At 36.3% G+C, this 21743-nt stretch overlaps 2 protein-coding genes across 2 annotated transcripts in view; one reads left to right on the forward strand and one right to left on the reverse strand.

The window, feature by feature from the left end:
- CLSTN2 (calsyntenin 2) overlaps positions 1–21743 on the forward strand; it is a 595520-nt gene that overhangs the window by 43848 nt on the left and 529929 nt on the right. The gene's annotated exons all lie outside the window — the stretch shown is intronic.
- RBP1 (retinol binding protein 1) lies at positions 3711–21601 on the reverse strand. The gene is made up of 4 exons (XM_009674096.2): positions 21529–21601; positions 20726–20904; positions 7309–7410; positions 3711–3996 (listed from the first exon to the last, which is right to left on the reverse strand). The coding sequence occupies exons 1-4, from the start codon at positions 21599–21601 to the stop codon at positions 3943–3945; spliced, it is 408 nt and encodes a 135-aa protein (XP_009672391.1). The 3' UTR covers positions 3711–3942.

The following is a 21743-nucleotide window of genomic DNA, read 5'->3' on the forward strand; positions in this document are numbered from 1 at the left end:
GATGTGTAATCTGAAAATGCAAATTTACTTGTCATATTGTGGATCTCAAGGGACGCATGTCAGCATTATCTTGTCACCACTGCAATGCTAACAAAGAGCTTGCTAAACTGAATTCATTTCCTAGGTCTTCCAGTGGATTTCAGTTGTTTCTGTTGGTTTCTCAAGCGGTATTCTCTCAGGACTTGTCCTGAGAAGGCTTTAAATATCTTGCTGGATGATGTTGGTTACCATCTGCTACCTTAAGTACTAGAACAGAGGGCAGTGCGTTGCCATGCGTTAATATGGTTGACTTCAAGATTAGGCAGTTCTTCTAATCTTATTTACATTTTGTACCTGATTGGCATGGAGATGGTGTCATATGCCCAGTGACAGGTTGCACATTTCTTCCAGTATTCTGGAGCTGTAATATATAGCTTCTAAATTGGCTGCAATCTTAAAATTGTACCTTTAGTAACTTGGAGAAGAGTAAAATAGTAATTCATAGTAAAAGAGTAATTAAGTTTGTTGCTTAATGTATTTTACATGAAATATTAGGTTCAGAGTAGACACTAGCTGTTTTTCACACGCTTCATGCTTTAAGAAAGTTTCTAATGAATAGCAGATTAAACTAAGCCACAGATACAGTACAGTCAGGATTGTGCAGCAGGGTTTCTTTTTTCATATTTAATCTCTGCTTTGATAGAAATTATGCTAAATATATGTCTGTGGATCTGTGAATTTGAGCCAAGTAAGTTCTTTACTGTCTGCATTGTCTTGAAAGTGATATACTATGGGTTCTAGCTAAGGGGTGTGCAGGCTAAGGATTTCTAACATAAGTCAGCAAGACTGGATTTACTGTGAAGGTGTTGGCTATTAAATAGCTTTTAAAGGGAGTCAAGGGGACTGATATATGTAAAGTAATAAACAAAAATTGTTGAATGTTATGCATTCAGTAAACAGATACTTCATGGAGGAAGTTTTAAATTATATTTTATGATGCCATGTTTTTAAAGACTTAAGGAAATCACGTGGCTGATTTTATATGCATTATTTGGAGGACATCACGGAAGCAATGAGCAGCATTTTCTCAGTCCCTTTCCAAGGGAAACGGTTGCAGCAGTAGAAATAAGAGATTACAGTTATAACGACAAGTAATTAAGGTGATTTGAAGAGATGGTACTCAAAGCTCAAAATTTTTGAAGTTTCTGTATTTTACATAAAAATTTATCTGTGGAAGTACTTACTGATTCTTCCTTTTCCCCATAATTGTAAGCAGGTTACATTGCTTTTGTTTGATAAGCCATTAGTTATTAACTGCAGTGCTAAATTTGCCCTTGTACCAAATGACCCAAAGGGGAAAAATCTCTGTTTGATTACAGTAATAATAGCTTTTAACAATTGGATTTACTTAGCTAGATGTTAATTGATCCACTTAAAACCTCCTGCAAAAAGAGTTTGTGTATGTTGCACAAGACTGCAGGGAGCTAGAGGCGAAAATTAGAAGACATCTGGTGAATTAAGGTTATGAACTGCCAAGCTCTATTGAAGGAAAAGTACATTTCAAAAAGGTCTGACTCAGTGCTGAACATTAAAAAGAATTATGCAAAGTTTAATTGTGGACAGTGGTGTGAACCATCTCATTATTGTGTAATTTTAATTTGCACGTGAGAAAGATGATAATATAGATGGTCTTAATGAATTAAATCTGTTATAAATGAGAAGTTGGAGTTTAGTCCTTGTTTTCCATTGTTCTATATACAGCTTTCCTTGGGGCTGAAGAGTGGAGAGGTGTCTGGAGGGTGTCTGTGATTACGAAATCCAGAATTTAGGAACCTAGAATAAAGAAGTTTCTGTGTCCAGAAATCTTTCAAAGAAACCCAAATAACCACTGCATTGAAATTTGGCAACCAGGATATCTCAAACCTTGTGTAAGGTGATAAATAATAGTAGACAGTTGTTAGCAACTTCCCTTAAGGAGTATTTTTAACCTGAGATGTACAGGTTTTTCACCCTCCTCCTTCCCGTAAAACCTTTCTATCTTATTTAAAGTTAGCCAGTTTTTAACTGCCACACTCCAAGCACAAGAGTTAATCACTGTTAACTGCTGGCTTGTGTATCAGTTAGGAAGGATATCCACTTGGCTATAGAAACCTAGCTAGATGGCTAACACACTATCCTATGGGAGAAAAACAGTCTCTGTGTGTTATCATCTGGTTAACTAGGCCCAAGTATAATTCCCAGAGTCTTCCTTATGTACAGATATTTGGTATTGCCAAGAAAAAAACAAATAATTGCACTACATATGTCTGTGATTCTAAGTAGTATGAGCAAAAGCTCTCGCAATAATACCACAAGAACTTATGTGAAAAGGGAATCTTTTTCACATGTAGGTTTATCACATGAGGATACATAAATCTTCAAGGGTAATATTTTCTATCTATTTTCAGATGTACGACAAAAGCCCAACATTAACAAAATTAAATGTATATCACAGCACATCTTGTGCTGTGCTTAACAATATATAACACGGTTAAATTTCACAGTTCAGAAAGTTTATCATCTCTGCTGCACTAACTTTATAGTTTGCAGTAAAAGTTTCCGAACCTCCATTTCTTCATTTATGAGATTAGGATGCTAGCTGTTCTCAACAGGCTTAATAATACTACATATTTTTAGAACTGTCTCTGGTTAGTAGAGAAGGTCAGCTTCTGTTTCTATTTATATAATGAATGTCTAAAATTTCTCTGATTCTCAACACTTGGTTCCCAAATAAGCAATGTTATGCACAGTGGTTGCAGCAGAGCAGGGGAAGATGTGTTCCCACTTCCCACTTCAGAAGATCTCAGACTCTACTCTAGAAATTTCCCACTGATTAAGTCCTTGAAAATGGCTAATAATAGTTGTTATAGGAAACACTTATCACACTGTGTCATGTGCTGAAGGTCTGATCCATCAAACACTCTCTATCCTTGAGCCTCTTTGAACTTGATGTGAATTGGTGATGCTAACTGCATATCCAGTGTGTTGACAGATTGAAAATACAACAGTTTGGTTTGTAAATTACTATTAATATAACTAATGATTACATCAGTGTTAGAAACTGCTAGGCCACTGCTTTGTTATATACCAGTCTGCATGAGAACATGAGCATATAAGGAGTCCTCATGAAATCTGCAAAAGATATCGTACAACACAGTGCTGGTCATATTTTTGGGTCGTGTGTGCTGAATTATATACAGTTTCTAGCAGTGATCTTACTACCAGTTTCTTCAGAATAAGAAGCAAAATCAGTGTGCCAACATTGACTAAAGCATTTAGAAAGGAATTGCCCCTTGGCCACGCTGTCTGTGAGTACTGTTTTTCCAGACTACTGATCCATATCTTTACTTAATTGGAGAAACTGGGTTTCATTTCTGGTGAAATACTTTCAATGAAGCACTGCTCCATTGGAGCTGATGGTAAAATTCACACCAACTTCAGTGAAATCAGGGTTTTAGTGTACATTAAGCCACACAATTCCCTTCCCTACACCAGTGATTTAACACTGCTTTGTTAGTGAACAGAGGTCTTGGAAATAAGACTACTTTAAGGCCCCTTGCCAGGGCTATGGAAATGTGATTTCCATTGTAGATGGAAATGTAGATGCTCTTTGGTTCTTAAACTTGTATCTCATTTTATACAAAACATTCTCTAATTTGGTGTAGTCAAGAAGTAAGGTGCACACATATTTACAGTGTTTAGTATCTTTAATTGGCATTTCTAAAAATAATCTTATTTAGAATTATTTATTTCAAAGATGATTTAGTAAAAATATTTTATGCAAAGTCTGACTATACAATTCTAACGTGATCTTCATCTTTTTGTTTGCTGTCTTGTCATTGATGATATACATTACTAGCATTTGGAGATTTGCTGGTAAGTCAGTAAATTCTACTGTTCTTCACTTCTGAATCAGCAGTAGGCTCACTGTACCTTCTTAAAGACCTGCTTACACTTGACTCCACACACTCTTATTTCCTAGGAAGAGATAATGATTGAAAAATACAACTTTTGCATAGGACACATGCATTATATATTCATTTATATGTCTGTCTTAATTTGAATTCACAGTTTTCTATCATATTATGTTGTGTAATTTGTATTGTGTATGCTTTATCGTATTTTTAATCCTAAAAGAAATTAGCAGGTTTGGATTTCTTTTCTGGAGAAAGTTGGAATAAGAGAATCTTAGGATCAGAACTCAGGATCTCAGAACTTAAAGGGCCAAATGTGTTCCCAGTGTACTCTTCTTTATTTGTGAGTGCCCATTTCACTCTTTGAAATGGGCATTCTCTGTTTTTGACACCTAAACAAGTTATTTGGAGATTTACTTGAGCAAATGGTTCTGAATCTATAAGTTGATGACTAAGTAGTTTGAACGTAAAAAAACAGAAATCACTTGAAAGCTCACGCCAACAAAAGTATGACTATGACCAGAAAAGGACAGTTAATTGTGTACAGGAGATGGGACTGAGGCAGAACGTTGCAGCAAGTTTTCACTGAAGTTGACCATACTGGACACCGAATGCTGTCTACTGTTCTGATATTTTGTGTTGCGTAATGGCTTTTTTAAAACCTTTACTTGCTAATCCTTGCATCATAGTGAACTGCGCATAAACAGATGCAGTGGTGTTTATGTCTTGGGCATTGATTTGAAAGGCATACTGCCATTTGCCTAACCTCACTGAAGATGCAGTTTAATCTTTTCCATTGCTGAAACTGTTAAAATTAGACTTGAGAGTTATGCACAATATGTGCGTGGTTGTGTGGAAGTGTTGACCTTTTTTGGTGGAAGAAGAAAAAGGGGTAGAACTTCTTGAGGGCCGAAAAGACAAAGTTTTTGACCTAGCAGAATAGATGTACTTTCTATTCTGAAATATAAGACTTTTAATAAAGCTGCCAGAACATTCTGCGGAAACAGAAGGCAGAGTTTCCTGGGTAGTTATGCACATTTTCTTATGGACTTTGATAAAATAACATAAAAAAACCTATGCTGGGTCAATAATCCCATTGGGATATGCTGCTTGAATTTTAAAAGTGCTAATAAGAGAGAGTGGTTCATGATGAATTGATGCAACAAGCAGACTGATACAGTGATTTTAGTTAGGACCTGTTTTGTTCACTTTATATATAGGTAACCTGGAAGAAGGAGTGCGCAATAAGGGCTAAGAGATCTGCTGACAATGATAAAAACCCACAGAGCAGAAGCAATCAATACAATAGAAGAGGGCAATAAAATTCAAAAGGAAAAGGAGAATGGTCAAAGAAGTCACTCAAGTAAAATAGAATCTGAGGAGGAAAAAGAACTACAAAGTACAAACCATAGAATGAAATAGTGAAAATAGCAGATGATTGATAAACTGCTGAAGGATATAGTACTATTCTCCACAGAACTGTGCAAAGAATTAAATTAACACGTGACTCATTGTGTAAAGTTCAGTAAGATCATAAAACTATCGAAGTATCAATTTTTTAGAGGTAACTCCCCATCGTATCAAAGAATTCTCAAGAGTACTGGACCTAGTAATCTTAGCTGGTCAAAAATAAGATATTAAATGGGGCTCTCTTTTACTGTATGGAGAGAGTTACATTAATGAGGATTCCAAGGAGTAAAGAGGACATCTTTTGAAGTTAGTGAAATATAAAAAGGGATAAAATTGAAATATTGCAGATTTGCCTGTAAAATACTTGGGGACTTCCTTTGCATGAAGTTACCTTGTACTGACTGTACACGTGAGACAGATCATGATAAATTGTACAGGTGTCAGTGAGTGCACAGCTGCTTGCATGGGCTGGCAGATCTGATACGTAATCGTCACAGCCTTCTGACGCAGCAGTCTTAAGATCAGTCAGGTTACCTTAGGGGATCTAAAGTGGCACTAGACACGTATGTTTAAGCAAGTGAATGCCAGTTTATGACTTATAAAATTGTGAGGCAGGGTCAAGGATAGGAAGTGGTCTGGCCTGGAGGTCCACGGCCAGGCTGTATAGCTAAAGCATGAATCAGTATGGATGGCAGAAATCTAGGCTAAAGAGATTAGTGTTGGGGGCAGCAAATTGGGAGAGAGAATGACTACGGAGCTGTCAAGGAACAGGAACCAGGTCTTGCAGAAAAAGGAGGCCAAAGAAATGGAAGAGGAACTAGTAGAATTGCTTCATATAAGATGAAGGCAGCAAGGTGTAAGCTGAGCTTCTGGGCCAGGCGTTGTATGGCTAATTGCGACCTGATTGCCAGCATAGAATGTGAAAGCACTGAGGGTCTGGGTCATGGTACTGAGTGATGTGAAACTGGGGGGCTAGTGTGGGAATACTGTAGTGTGTTTATGTGCAGGACAGAGGAGTACATACACATGGAAAATTCCAGAGACGTTTTTCATTGCTTCATCTCTACTTTCAGTGAGACCATGATCTCAGCTTTAAAGTGATCACTCACACAGTTACTCCCTCCCTATCTGCATTAAATCAAGTATATAGTCCAGATGATAACATCTGTCACATACATTCCCTTCCCAAACTGGTTTCTGTGACTTCTAGTATTTCCTGAAAATTATATGTAGCAATAATGGGTTTGGGGTACTGTTGCAAAGATTTCTTCTTTTGCTTCTGGATCTGCTATGGGTTTGAATATTTAGAGAACATCCATTGAGAATGATGAATACCAATAGTACTGAACAGTGAACAAGAATGGAAGTTGGATTTTATTGTCTCAGCTGGAAGGGTGCCTTTTACCGCACTGATGAGAGAGTGAGGAGGCTATGAAGAACTATGTGAGAAAAAAATAGTGATCTTCTTTCAGGTCCTGTTAACTTAGAAAGATAGAAGTGATGATCTGAAAGAACATGGCATTTCAGAAATTAAATTGCTGTTTCAGTTCTCTAGGCTATAATGGAGTCTGGTCTGTAATTATTTTAAAAGAATAATAGTGTATTTTCCCCTTATGGCTTATTGTTGGATGTGTACTTCCACCAGCTCCCATACTCTCTACCTCACAGAGTGTACAAAGGACATTCTGTTAAATGTCTTCTTCAGTGCAAACATTTCAAATTGATATGTCTAGATATACAGTTAACACAGAAAAAATACTGTTTTGAAATTACGTAATCTTTGTAAGGGACACAAAAGAATAATGGTTCCAGATGAAATTATTGCTTTAGCAACAAGTCAAATGCAGCATTAATGATTAATTATGTCGAAGTAAGCCAAGATAACATAGCACACAGCTTGCTGCATTACAGGTGACCATTTGAATAAATCATACAGGGGCATTTGAAACCTGTTACATGATCTTACCAGGTGCATTTCATCTCCTTCAATCCACTGGGTCCAGCCACGACCTTCTTTTTCTCCTTTCTGTACACAAAGAAGCCTATCTCCATCCCAAGATACTGTGGTCTAGCAAAATAGACAAGTTCAGTGTTACTTTAGTATTCTCTTATATAATGATTAATAGTTTCCTTAAAGCAAAACTTCTCTCTAATGCAATAAATGATTAACATATCTCATAAGAATAATAATTATACACAGGGCTGTAACACTGAGGATAATTACAAAAGGAATGAGCTTAAACATAAAGTTAATACCCAACTGCCTCTTAAAACCTGGAAGGATGTGATAAAGCTGGCTGCTAAATATGAGAGAAAACATCACAAATGCCAGTAAGAGTGCACTTCTCTCCCTGCTGACACAGACAGCAGCAGAAGAGATATACAATCTAACGTCATGTTTGCAAAAGGAGCTGAAAACTTGAGCTTCAGTTTCCTTTTCTCACCATAAGAATGATTCTCCAGCCGCTCTACCTGAAAACAGCACCCACCTACTGCCAGCTAGGAAAGAACAAAAAAGGCTTTTAAATATAGAGCTATGTTTTTTCTCCATGTCTTAATCTGTCCTCCATCATCAAGCAGAAGTGTCAGTAAATTGACAACTTTGCCGGCATCCTGTATCTGGAGAACTACATTTGTTTCTTAACATGAAAATGTAATAAAATTTTAGTCGGTTAACAGAGACTGATACAGCTACACTTAGGAACACTGAAAATGAGTACCCAACTACCTCCTTAGTCTTCTTATTTTTTCAGAGTTCATCATCTTCTTAATCAGTCTGCTGGACAGGGATGGACTTGAACCATACAAGAGTCAGGATTTTCAGGATTCAGCATAGCACTGTCATAAATATCTGTGCTATCCTGAGTAGTTCTGTGGAACTTACATTCATAAAACTACTTAAATTTATGAGGGTGCATCCTACACCTTATTACTGTGGTTAGCCTTTACTAACAATTCGCCTCCTCCTTAAGATAAAGAGTAGCAATATCCTGTACAATTTTTAAAGAAGGAAGGGGAAGAGCAGTGACAATTTGTGCTCCACTAAGATAGTTTAACACCAATATTAGCACAGTGCTTTGAAATGAGCTTGTGTGAAGTGAATATGAGTACAAAATATGGAAGTAGTCTACCTTGTGAAAGTCTTCAAGCCACTGCCTGCCCAAGTGGTCAAATGTGGAGAGAAGATTAATTCTAAACTATCATTAAAGGAAAATTTACTGTGTCCATCCTGTGTAGTTTCTAAGAAAAGAAGTTAGTCTACAATTGTCATTCTGGGAGTTTAAAGCCATTCAACATTCAAGAGCTACATCGCTACACGGTATTTATTTAATATGTGTATGTCACAAACAATTAATTAGTAAATGATAACCATGATAGCCGCTGTCTATAAATAGGTACAGCCAGCAATCTCTGCTCATGGGAAGCTTTAGACTAAACGAGCTTGGAAAATGAATCACTAGAAAGCGCACCACTGCAGATAATCATAGGCAAGCCATTGTTAGTGATCCCATATAGTATCTATCTGCACCATATGGGGTCGCTAAAAACAAACTCATTGTCCTTGCTAAAAATGTATCTGATTTTTAAAATGTATTCACAAATTCTTCTCTGTTCACTCATATAAAATAACCTAGTAGTAGATAACATTTCAAAAAATACAACTCCTTTTAATGTATAATATGCTACCTCAGGAAAGGACAACACATTGGGGAAGAGCTGTAGTCAAGAGGGTTAATGTGGTCATCATGGTTTGTATCGTCTTCCATATCTCTTTTGGCTGTATAGACAGCCAGTTGTCCAGCTGGAGAGTTGAAAGCAACAAATAATACTAGTTAAAGTGAAAAATGTTTAAATTTTAAGTCAACTTCTCAAAGATTTTCTGATGATTCTAAAAAGCAAATGCATTAGAAAATAAACATCATGTCTACAGATGACCTGCAGATGAAAGGCCTATTATGGAATAAATCGTTTGTTATATGCAGCTTTGCTCAGTGACAGTACTTTTTTTTTCACTGAGTATTAGCTCAGCACGCCTTAATCATTAGATTAGTTGTATAGCTTAATTTTGTGGGCTTACATGTAAATTCAAGTGTATATATGCACTATGATAAAATAAAATCCAACTTCATCATTACTAGTAATGTTCAAAGTCAGTTGTTTAGGAAATTATGAGTCCTGATAATACTTCACTAGTTTAGTACCCTTAGGGGTAGTTGAGAAATGTTTGCAGCACTGCAAGGCAATGTTAACTTTTTAAGCCTCCAACGGTGGTTCAAATTGTTTCATTTCAGAAAATGATGCACTTTTTGGTCTTGCTTTTTGTTTTTCCAGTCAAGATTAGACATTGCTTTTGGCAATTTGGTGATAACCACAAAGTTTAACATCACAGACTGTTAACCAAGCTGTTTTATAGCCAGAATTCCCAGTTACAACATTCTTTGTTCCCTTTGAGAAACATACATAGTGAAGGGATGTGAATAAACTGTACAGTTTCTATTTTTTATGTGGCTATTTCACTAGAAAGGTTAAAAAGGACAAAATGTATTGCAGGAGAACATAGCATTCTCTTCTTTGTTAGCAGAAACAACCACTTACGGAAAATTAGATTAATCATCAGTATCATTTTTATCTGTTCTTTCTTTAGGTCAAATGCCAATGTCTGATACAATAAAAGACCCAACTAATACAGAAGGTAGAAATTTCCCTTAACTGAGATGTAAGAGAGTAGTAAGGTTTTCCATTCCAGATACCTCTATAAAGACACACAGAGTATTAGTTCAGGATGGATTTGTCATAGCTGTTACATGTGCACTGGCTGCTGCTAAGTCTACCCTTTACCAACAGCTAATACACAGCCATATCTGCCTTAGAGCATTTCCAGAAATTTAAGTCAGAGCACAGTAATAATATTCCAAAAATACCACTGTTGCTAAATATTGTCTCTTTTATTGTATATAAAGCAACAGTTTATTTCTAAAGATTGGATCAGGATATTGCCGTTGTATAACTAGGAGCCAGTCACTCAAATAGGCTATTAAGGCATTCTTCTGTATGAGATTTTTTTTGTTGTTGTTTCCCTCTCCTAAACACACTTATTATCATGACAAAGAAATGCTTTAACTTTTATGGTGAAGCAGCTTTTCTTACAAAACTAGGCATTTATAATTCATTATGTTTTCCATCATTTTGGTAATAGCATTACCTAGGGTGTCCTGGTTACAGAGACTGAACTACTGGCTCTTAACTGGAATGACTGAAAAACTTTGACAGGGCTCAGTGAGCACAGCATCACTGGACAGGCAGCTCTTCCTCCTCATTTTCCCCCACAAGCAAGAGCAGGAGAATGAGAGACACTTTAGGGCCACTGGGGAAGTGGCAGCTTCCTGCTGGTAACAGAACCAATTAGATGAAAATGTAGTATTTCACTACAACTGAAGGCTCCCTTTTTTCTCAAGCACCTTGCACTGCCTGTAGGATAAACAGAAGATTTGTTTTATTCCAGTCAACTAGTCATCCTTCTTGTAAATAAGATACATCTTTAAAGAAAAGCAGTATTATAAACATATTTTATAGCTTACTGGTGGTACATAATCTAATTCGTCATAAGCAAGCTTAATTTTACCTTGCTGAGGAAGAGGGAAACACTAATTTTGATCCCTTTATAATTTGGACACTGATATGGATGTCGAGGAGGGCCTCTGTTAAGAGTTTTCCTTTTTGTACAAGCACTCTCCTTTCTTTATGTGCGTGGAATATTCATTCAGTGACTACTGACTGCGAGAAGCACTGTAACTCCCAAAATGTAAGTTAACTTTTGGGTTTCTAAATGCTAATGCTGTTCATTTATTAATTAAAAAATGAATCATTTTTGTCTTCCCTACCATTTTTCATTTTCTCTAAAAAGACCTCTTAAATTATTGTAAAGGTTAATCAAACCACAGAATACTGACAATGGAAGGAAAAAAATTGTCTAGAAGACTAGAACAAATGTTGGAGAGATGTACATTGTAGATAGATAAACAGGATTGCCTAACAGGCAGTGGTTGAATTCTGTTGTACGTAATACTTGTCTTGAAAAACTGTACTGTGCTGATGCCCTTTTTTAAAAAAAGCTTTATTTCTCTAGCCTGATATTTTCCCTTGCAGTTCCTAAAGAAAGATGGACAGAATGAAATAACTTACTAAAAATGTATCATGTGTCATTGATCAGTGTATCATTTCAATATATAAACAACTAGCACCATGTAGCAATTGAAAGAGAATACTGAGCAAGGATTTCTTGCTTATGTTCTTGACTGCGGTCCTTACTTACTGTCAGATGTTCTGGCTAGGTACTTAAACCTGAAACTAACACATCTTGGGTCAAATAGATATAATTCCTTAGGAAACTTCAGTGGAAAATTGCGATTAACGTAGCTAATGTATCCTGTGATCAAAAATACTAAAGGAGAACAAGGAAAGTTAACTAAGGGAGATTAGAAATAAAGTGGGTCTTGCCTCAATTTAACTTTTATCAGAAATTCTAACCAACAATATTGCACCTCTTTGAATTATATACTCTGCATTCCTGAGATATAATGATCGAGGATGGCGCTCATCTGAGAAGAGAAGATGACAAACCAAGGCAATTATCTAGGGCTCCACTAGATTCAATGTAGTAATCATCCAGGAGGCGGAGGAGGCCAATACCGTATGTTTTGCTTGTGTCCCAAAAACTCAGACAGCATTTCACTCTGAGTGATGTTAGGCAGAGAAAGGTTACTTTACAAAAATATTTATACTGAATTCACTAATCAAATTATTATCTTTGAAATCTGAGAACACAATGTTTCAAATTTTCCTTTGTTTCTTTATGATTTATGTGGTCTTAAACTATTTTGTGCACTTAGATATTTTCCTTGTATTACTTGGCCGTTCACACACTTTTTTAGTGATTTAATCTGTTCTTATTATGAAGATTTAAATACATGTGTATAAAAATACTGTATTCCTGAAAACAAAACCTAGAATAAATGAACATTAAAGTACTCCTATTGTTGTTTTCAAGTATGAGACAAGGTTGATTTATTAAATGGAATATTCAGCAAAAACAAAACAAATCTATCAATCAACCATGTATTTGCATTTTCTCCAGTAGCAGTAACAGTAGTGAAGTCTTGTAGATATTACATCTAACTTCTAGTGGTAAGTCATATTGACCCACAGCTAAAGATATTGACTTTAGTATTTACTGGAATATTCATCAAAATAACTGCTTTATGAGAAAACTCTGCATTTCCAGTGAGGTCTAAATGCAAAAACATTTGATGGTCGCTCCGGACAATGCGTCTGATTCCCATAGTGCTGTTCCTAATGTGCTTGCTTGTGTAGTGTGCTGTGCCATGAAGAAGACACCTAATGTATTTTACTGGGGAATGAAAGAGAAATAACAAAAAATATTTTAAAAATATTCTATAAACTTTCTTGCTGATGCTACATGGATTCTTGACACATTGCATTTAAAAATATGAATTGCAGCTACCGTCTTTCATCAAAAATATGTTATTGATTTCCCGTCTTTGGGAGAAACAAGAGCATTAGCACTTCTGTTTTGCTTCTACTACCCTTCAGAGTGTTGTCTCTATATTATGGTGCAGCAAATGACTGCAATGACCTTAGACTGCATGACACACTCCAGGTTCCTTCTCAACTCAGTATTTATGTGCTCATGAGAATGACCAGTCACTTTACAACTGTAATTATGATTTAAGAAGGATTAAATACTGGAAAATGATTGTTTAGGTCAGAGAGAGGACATAGGAAAATCTGACTGGAGCTGAGTAACCCAAAAAAAAAATTCTAGAATTTTGGGTCAAACATGGCAATGTATCCAATTAGATATTTATTAGCTACTCAAGGTAAAACATTTTCATGTGAACTAAGTATCAAAGGGATATAAAAACATCTGATAAGCAGTTTTCAGAGGAAATTTTCATCAGCTAAAGTTCTCATGGAATAAACTAATGCTGTTGGTGTCACAGCTACTATGCAATGTAACTGTGAAGGGGCATTCTGTAATCTCCTAGTCGCGACCTGTGACCTTCTGTGCAGGATACATGCTGCCCACTTCTAATGCAAGGGCTATAACCCTCCCTGTCCAGGGTTTCTCCTCTCTCCAGCCTGTAACTCCTCTCTTTTATCTCAACAAATCTGTATCTGGCAGGTTGGTGACAGACAGATAGGCTACTGAGAAAAGAGCACACTAAAGCAAATAAGTAGGACTTGATCTCACAATATTTTTCTGTTGCTCTTCTTAGCACAGAATAGAAATAAGGCAAATAGTTTTCTTTCTAAGCAGAGTCTGATCCAGGAATATGAGGAATATGTAGAAAATCAAATCAGGAAATCAAAAATATGCAGGTAATTCTTCAATGAACACCGAGTTTGACTAGGGATCAGTAACAGCTAAGACAGTCTAAAGCCTAATAAGAACAAATAATGAAGACGTTGTGTCTACTTTGTACCAGTGCTTAAAGCAGTCCACTTTTTTTTTATAACTAAATTTTTTCAAGGTAGACTTCCTGAGTTAAATCTACGTGCACTTCAGCTATTCATTGTTTTCAGAGAAGTTTGAAGCAAATCTTAGTAAGCTGGGCTCTTACATTGCTCCCTGGAAGTGCTACGATAACAGCACCGTTAATGTACGAGCTACTGTGTGACAGATCTTGAGTGAAGAATGCTGGAAGTAGCAGTTACAGAGATATATCAGGCATCAAGAATGAATCATTATGAAGCGGCCTCCTCATGCTTTCTTCAGGCCCAGCACTATGGCTGTTTTTAACAGTCCTGAATCTTGACAAGGTAATAGCTGAAATACCTTATTTGTGAACAAGATGATGTTGTGCTGGAAAAAAATAAGTGGCTTCCAATGAGATCACTTCCATATCTGAGAACTTAAATGCTTTTACGTTTATGTTATTTTATGCTATTTTATGCTTTTATGATTATGCTATTTTATAAGGCATGTTCAATGTACATGGTCAATAGCTTCCAAAGCAGAAATCTTTTGAAAACCTATATGAACTTAAAATTTCAGAGAAATCAATGGTTTACATCACATTACTTCTCAAAACTTAAGTTTTAGATTTTATTAAGAAGATACCTAGTTTTCCTTGTCAACATAAAACCAGTTTAGGGTGATCAGGATAAGCAGCTATGAAAGAGAAGCTTGACCGTCTGAAGAAAGATCACGTACAAACCACAGAAATGTTTCTTGTTGGCTAGGATCGTTTATTCCACTGACAAGACTGAATTGCTCATTTATCCTGTTCATAGCTATTCAATGCATTCCAGACGCTTTTCCAAAATGTAATGGAGACAATTCTAATAGTATTGGGGAATTATGATTTGAAGTCATGATTCTATTTTGCATCAAAGTTCCAAACTGAAATAAGGTTCATGATGGTGTCTCCCAAAGAGCCAAATCTCTACAAGGAAAATGTGTATGGCAGTTATGTCTCTGCTATGGGAAAATATCTAGCAAACATTCCCCAACAGAAAAATTAGTGGTAGGGTTCCTCGACTTTATCTCCAGATACTGTCACTGAACAAAGGCTATAAACATTTAGCCATGCTGTAGCTAGGCGGGATGGTGAAGGCTGTATCAACCTTTCTAACTTAAATTCAACCCTTACTAACTTAAGTTCATCCATGCAGAAGCACTAATAAATCCTACCTGCCATTTCATCATTCCTGTTGTTAGCTGTGCAGCGACAGAACCCCCAACATTTTCTGTAGGAAAAGGATGATAGTACAATGTAATGCATTTCTCAGCTGCTTGTGTGGCGGGCAGATATGACACCTCACAACAGGCGTCTACAGCTACAGGACTCTAAAATATGTTCATGGAATTACACGCTTGCTCAGATCTCTGTTGAAAGACAAGCTGGTTATAATGTGGGTATTGTGTACCTGACTGATAAGATTAAGATTACTGAAGTTCACTGTAGTCAAAAGATGAGACATTTCTACAAGCAGTATTTTGCTTCTACTATTGTCAGCATCTCCATTTGTAGCAAAGTGGCTTGGGATTGTATTGGCAAGTTTTAGATCAAAGGGCAAGCTGTTGTCAGACGGGGTCAGGTCTTAAATGTTCAGATTGCTTATTTTGAATCCTTGCTTGTAAGAGCAACGAAGGAAAGCCATGACTGGAGACACGTACCAGGGAGTAAGAAACTTAATGTGCCAAAGCTCCAAGCTACACAGGTGACAATATGTGGTAGGAGAAGGGGCAGACTGCATACTTTGGGCAGTGAATAATGTTTTATTTCTTAGGAATGGTAATTTGTTCTCTTACCAAAACAAAATAGCAAGAATCAAATACAAAAAGGGAAAGACTTGCATATATCCTGTGCCAGAAGAGAGTACAAAATGGCAGATCCAATTCACTTTGTGCAAGGATCAGAATTAATTCTAAATTAATGTGTATAATTGTGTTTAAATTGTATAATGTGTATAATTGATTAACCCTCTGTGTAAGTTTGTCAAGATGCAATTGTACGTAACATTAATGTTTTGTCATTCAAAATCCAATTTGATAAGTCTGGTTCCCAGGTTTTCAGCTGACTGTTTCTGATTTTACATTCAGCATTCATAAACCCTTGAGGTTTTTAGGATTCACACAAAGCTGAAACACAATGTGTATCTGAAACTACCTCCCCTACCAAGTTTCAGTACGTTAGCAGTAATTTTTGTGGGTAACTAGCTCAAAATTCACTTTAGTCTGAGATTTGAGCCTGGAATCTAGCACTGCAAAATTCAAAATTAGTGACGTCTTGAATGATATGACAAAAGATTCTAGAGATTTCATCTGAGATTACAGTTGAGATGTACTGAGCATATCACTTACCGATAATAAGCAGTAATGCCAAAACTGCATGCAGTGTGAAGTAAGGCAGAAAAAAAGAAATAGCTCCTCTTCACTGAGGCATAAAGAGACTGAGCGGACCAGAGTTTTAGAGTGCCTGAGAAAGATCCAAGAGTGGAACTCTGTTCTCTTGAGTCTCAAAGAGGTCGCCTGGAGGACTGTTCTTCCTCACCTTTAGACAGCAGTTTATAAAAGTTTAGAAGTATCAACAGAAGACTACCTGAAGACTACTTCCTTTGAATCAAAACTGGAAAAAAGTCAGTGATTATTCCACTGAAAGGCTGGGGAATTTATAGTATTGAAAAAGTGGGCACTAGATTTGAGATAGGACTAAAATGTACAGATAAGCAACAACATAAAAACACTTCCAGCACTAACCACTCTAGAACAATATTTTTTCCAATAAGGTATATGAGGAAATGCTTACAAGCCAAAATCAATAAATTGAAATAATTTTAAAGGAGAAAAGGACAAAATCTGAAGAGGCAAAGAAACAAAACAGCTGAATCAGAGGGATCAAGTAAAGACATGCATTGCTGATCTTGCATCTTACTAGGAGGGCACAATTCATTTCAAGTCTTCTCACTCTGTAGGGGATCACCACTGAAATGCCAGGTATCACTGGTTGATGTCATTTTGGCAGCAAAGTCTTCATTCCAATACATACTCTAAACTAGGTGAACAGCTGTGAATTTCATTTATGGAATAGAGGAATCCTGCTTAAATAATAGTTAAATAAGCTTCATGAGCCATGTAATTTTATAACAGGACTATATTCTGACTTTGCAGCAGTATAAATGAAATTATGCTTAGAACAACTAAAGTTCATTGCATTTTTCCTGAATATAAACTAGGCAGGAATTGGTTTCACGTTATACATTTGTTATTTGAAACTGAGGCATGGTCAGTTTTCACCAGCTCTTCTTTCATTAGGATACGGCACATGTAACTGGAATTGGTTTGTATGACAGAGTGGTTGTTCAGATGCCTAAGAACAATCCTTATAAGGCTGTCTTAAACACTGAATGATTATATCTTTTCAGGAAGCTACTTCATATGGTGAGATACAGGAAAGATCTGATGAACCATATATTTTTGAAACTGCAGATTTTTCAAAAGAATAGGAAGAATTAATTGAAGCATGTCAAAAGAAGCTTTGCCAAAAGTTTTTTTGTGCACATGATGTTTCCTGTTCCCATCCCTCTTCTTTTAAAGTCACAGAGAGGCAAAGGACCAGGCTTCCACACTTTGGGGGAATGCTGTTAACTATTAGTCGACAATTACTATTAAGTTTCTTAAAAAATAAGCATCACATTATAAATGACAAGGCCTCTGAAAATCAGAGGCCCCAAATGTAACATTTCCCTTCCAATTTCTGAAACTTATAAGAGGAAAATGAGTGCTTTTACCTGAAGGTAGCCTGTGTGCTCATCAGCTAATTGTTATACTCAATAATGGAACCCCAGACACCCATATGATGACTTAACCATGCTTATGTTCTGCTTATGTTCTGTTTTGGTTAACTCAATTGTTAATATGTAGGAATTCCTTCTTTCAGTTTCAAATCCATGCTATTTTAATTGTTTACCAGTCCCCAGTCATTCTCTTTCCAGTTTCAATGTAGGAATAAAATTATTACTGAAGTATCCTTCGCTTGCTGAGTCAGATGTTTGCTTTTAATGCAATTAACACTGTGTTTTCATTTATCCAAGAAATTCTACTGTCCTAATATACAGTCCTTCCTATATTTTTTTAAAAAGATCATTTGCCCTTCTTAGTCTCTGAAAAAACATAGATTTATTCTGGATAGTGGGAGCTAAAGCAATTCAATCATCTCATTCAAATGTTTGAATAGCATAAAAATTATAATGCAAAAAGTAACACTGACTCTAACCGTAAAATAGTTAGAAAAATAAAATCTAGGAAAAATAAGTTTTGCATCTGAGCTTCCCCATTCTGGACTTGGAACATGAAATGCCAACCTTTGCTGCTTTTCATTTAGCTTTTTTATACACTTTTAACTGAGGTAGTAAGTAAATATACTGCAAAGATACATAAGGTAACTTAAAATAAGAATCAGCAAAATTTTTTGGCCTTTCCTCTTCAGACAGTATTGATTTGGAATTATCCTAGTTATCTGTACCCTGACTGGCTCAAAGACATATTTTACAACTTAAAGGTGAACACAGTTTCAGTGAGTTACACAACAAGATCCAGCCAGTTCACTATGCTAATATTATTTTGACTGATGTGTGTTAACTGTAGTTAGATGACTCCTTAGATGTATACTTCATTAAAAGAAAAATAATCTATACATATTGGATGAGAGACTTCTAAGGTGATTTTTGCACAGTAATTGCTTAGCTATGTAGATTAATGTTTAATGTGTAATTTGTCTTATCCATGTTACTTTGAACTTCTCATGCATTGAGCTACTTGGACAAACAGCAGGATAGTGAAGAGGAAAATTGCCCAGTGTTCTGCTCAGTCCGTGATGTAGATAATGATAATTGGTTCATAATCTCTCCCACTACACAAGTTAAGTATTAATGATAAAGTCATTTATGTCATGCAGCTTCACAAGCTATGGATGAGGAAAAAAACATCAGGAATGAAATTCCACCTTCCCTTTTATGGTGGTTTTCCGCATAATACCACTCAGTATCTATTATCACCTTCATTACCCCTCTCTCACAAGACTCCTTCTGGCCTGTTGTAGTTATTTGAAAACTGCAAGCCTTGCCTGACATTGTGGTTTTCAGATCCGGACAGAAGTGGCTTCAGATAGCTTCTCATGCCTTTGGGAAAGCTGATGTCTCATCAACGAAAGAAATCTTTAATAAGAAAATTGAACTATAAAGTATGATACATTGCTATAGAAGCAGTGATTAGAGTGACCTTAATTGTAGAGCTGCAGTTGTTACCTGCTTATGATGTTGGTGGCCATAATGGAACAGCGAGGATTTCTGAACTCTTTTACGGAATTACGCACATAAGTCATTCTTAACAAACAAAAAATCAGGGTTAGTGACTACTCCTTTGGTCTTTTGGAAATGGCAAGAAGATGGTGGTACCTTCTGCTTCTAAGGCTGATTAAGCATTTTGCACTAAATAGTCAAGGGATAAAATGTTTACACAACCCTTGAAAGTAGCATGAACTAGGTTCCACTCCAAATCTAATTACCGCTTCAGTGATAGAATAATCTTTCTCTAATTCCTCCTTTCTGGTTCAACATTTCGAATTCTTCACCATCACAGAAGAGGACAGAGAACACTGGCCTGTTACAAATAGTGAAATGTTTAGGGTATTTGTCAGGGAATGAGGAGCTGCATATTTAGATCTATTCAGCATTTCAAACAAAGAATAGAGAACAAAGGGCATCTTTCTCTCTCTTCTGAATCTGCTTTTGCAAATTTGTGGCTGTCTGACCTATTTTATAGAATTTGTTGCAAGTATATGCCAGGCAGTCTCACAGCACGTTTTCTTCCTTCCTCCAAGTAGAGGATGTTTTAGTCTAGAGTTGAATGGTACTTAAGTATCGATAATGGTTAGCTTGGGACATTCTGTAGGCACACAAACAAGTACAACACTGATGAAAACACAGGTGACTTTAGACATTTTTAGTGCCTGAGAGGTTGGGCAGAGGTTTTAAGCATTACTATTTTTGATAGTAATTTAGCCACCTAAATATAAGTCTTTCTTCAGGATCATAACTCTTCAGTGGATCTCGACCTCGCTAACCTGATTAAGAACCTTACAGTAGTTAAAAACGTATTACGATTTCAGGCCATTTCACTTCACACAAATACACTTTGCTTCTCCCTTCCTTGAAAACATAAAGTCTGGTTCAGATAAAGAACTTGATTTCCTCATTTTTTTCCTGTTAACTGGTATTTATCAGTCATGAGTTACAAAATATTGTCTCCCTGGCAAGAAAAAATGCTCGTAACACAGAGTCCTCAGTGCTGGCTTACTGACTGCAAAGATTGGTTCCAGTAGGCTAATTAGTGCATCCGCTCTACCAAATACACCAAGGAAGGTGGGATCACAGAAACAAGAACAAGAAAAGCAGCAGTTTCTAACTTGGCCATTCTTACTCATGGAGAATAGCACCTGACCCTGCAAACAATGGATTTCTTTTACTGTAAAACATTACTCAATGCAGAAATTTTAAAAGTCTGGCTGTAAACAACTTTTTGACATACAAATATCCCAGTATAACTGAGTAACATTTAAATAAATTCACTATTCATTCATTAATGAAATTGTTTCATGCTCCTGCTTACAGTTAGCAATCCTTTAATATAAAGGCATGCTAAAAACTTTATGCACATCTCAGCAAAGTGAGAAGTACAGAAATAACCTTAGGAACAGCCACATAAAATGGCTTACAAATGTGCTCGTAGCAAGGCTGTGGATTATTAATAATTATTCCTAATCTTTTTTTTGGTCAGTTGTTACAGTTCTAATTCTTACCATGCATTTGCGATCATCCACCCCAGCTAAATCCTCCTCAAATTCCTTTCCTACATCAAATTCCATGATGTAGTTTCTAAAAGTGCTTAGAGTTTTAATGATCATATGATCCCCATTCTGAAGGATTTCTTTGTCAGGTTTTAGCAAGTTTGCTATTTTTCTTACAGCAACATTTACATCTGAAAAAGAAAAAGCATTATTTTAATCCAGAAAAGTCTACCGCAAAAGAGGCTTGTAGCCCTTGGGAGGACTAAAATGAACAAAGATAAATAAATATATGTCCAGATCCTTTCACGCCAGCATGCTTATCAGGAGGAAGCCCGTAAGCCTAATTCTGTTAACTTAAATAAGTCAATGTTTTGACTATTGCTTATGCCGAACCCTAAATAAATCCCACTCATATTTGACAACTAACAAGGTCATCGGTATTTCTATGGAAATGCTGGCATTTTACATACTTCTTCATCAAATGCAAACACACAAAATTGCCTCAAGTATATTCTTGTCTTTGTAGCACACACACAACTTTTACTCTTTTTTTCAAATTATGGGTGGTTTTTCAGTGTGAAAACTGCCATTTATCTCTTTAAACTATATAGTTTAATCTCTGTAATTGCAAACTTCAAGACGGTAAAAAGTAGAGGCTGTTTAGGATAAACAATTTTGCAGTTCTTACAGTATATTCCTAAAAAAACCTCGCAAAAATGATTCATGACTGTACAAGAAAAAAAGAGATGCATGTCAAGACTAAGATAGGTTGCATTTATTGATTATTTACTAAAGAAACATGAAGGGAATCTTACCCAGTGCTTTCAGATACTCCTCAAAATTGTCATTGCTGACCATTTTCCAGTAACCATTGAAATCGGCCGGCATCCCTACTCTAGATAATTGTCAAAATCAAAGTCTTAGAACAGCGCGTTGAATCTGCACCACACAGCTCACTGCCTTTCTTTGTGGTGAGCTTGAACTCTGGTTTCTTTTATCTGATTTGCTGTGAAAGTCCTCCTAATCCGAT

Source organism: Struthio camelus, chromosome 9 (assembly GCF_040807025.1).
Source record: "Struthio camelus isolate bStrCam1 chromosome 9, bStrCam1.hap1, whole genome shotgun sequence".
Classification (NCBI taxonomy): Eukaryota; Metazoa; Chordata; class Aves; order Struthioniformes; family Struthionidae; genus Struthio; species Struthio camelus.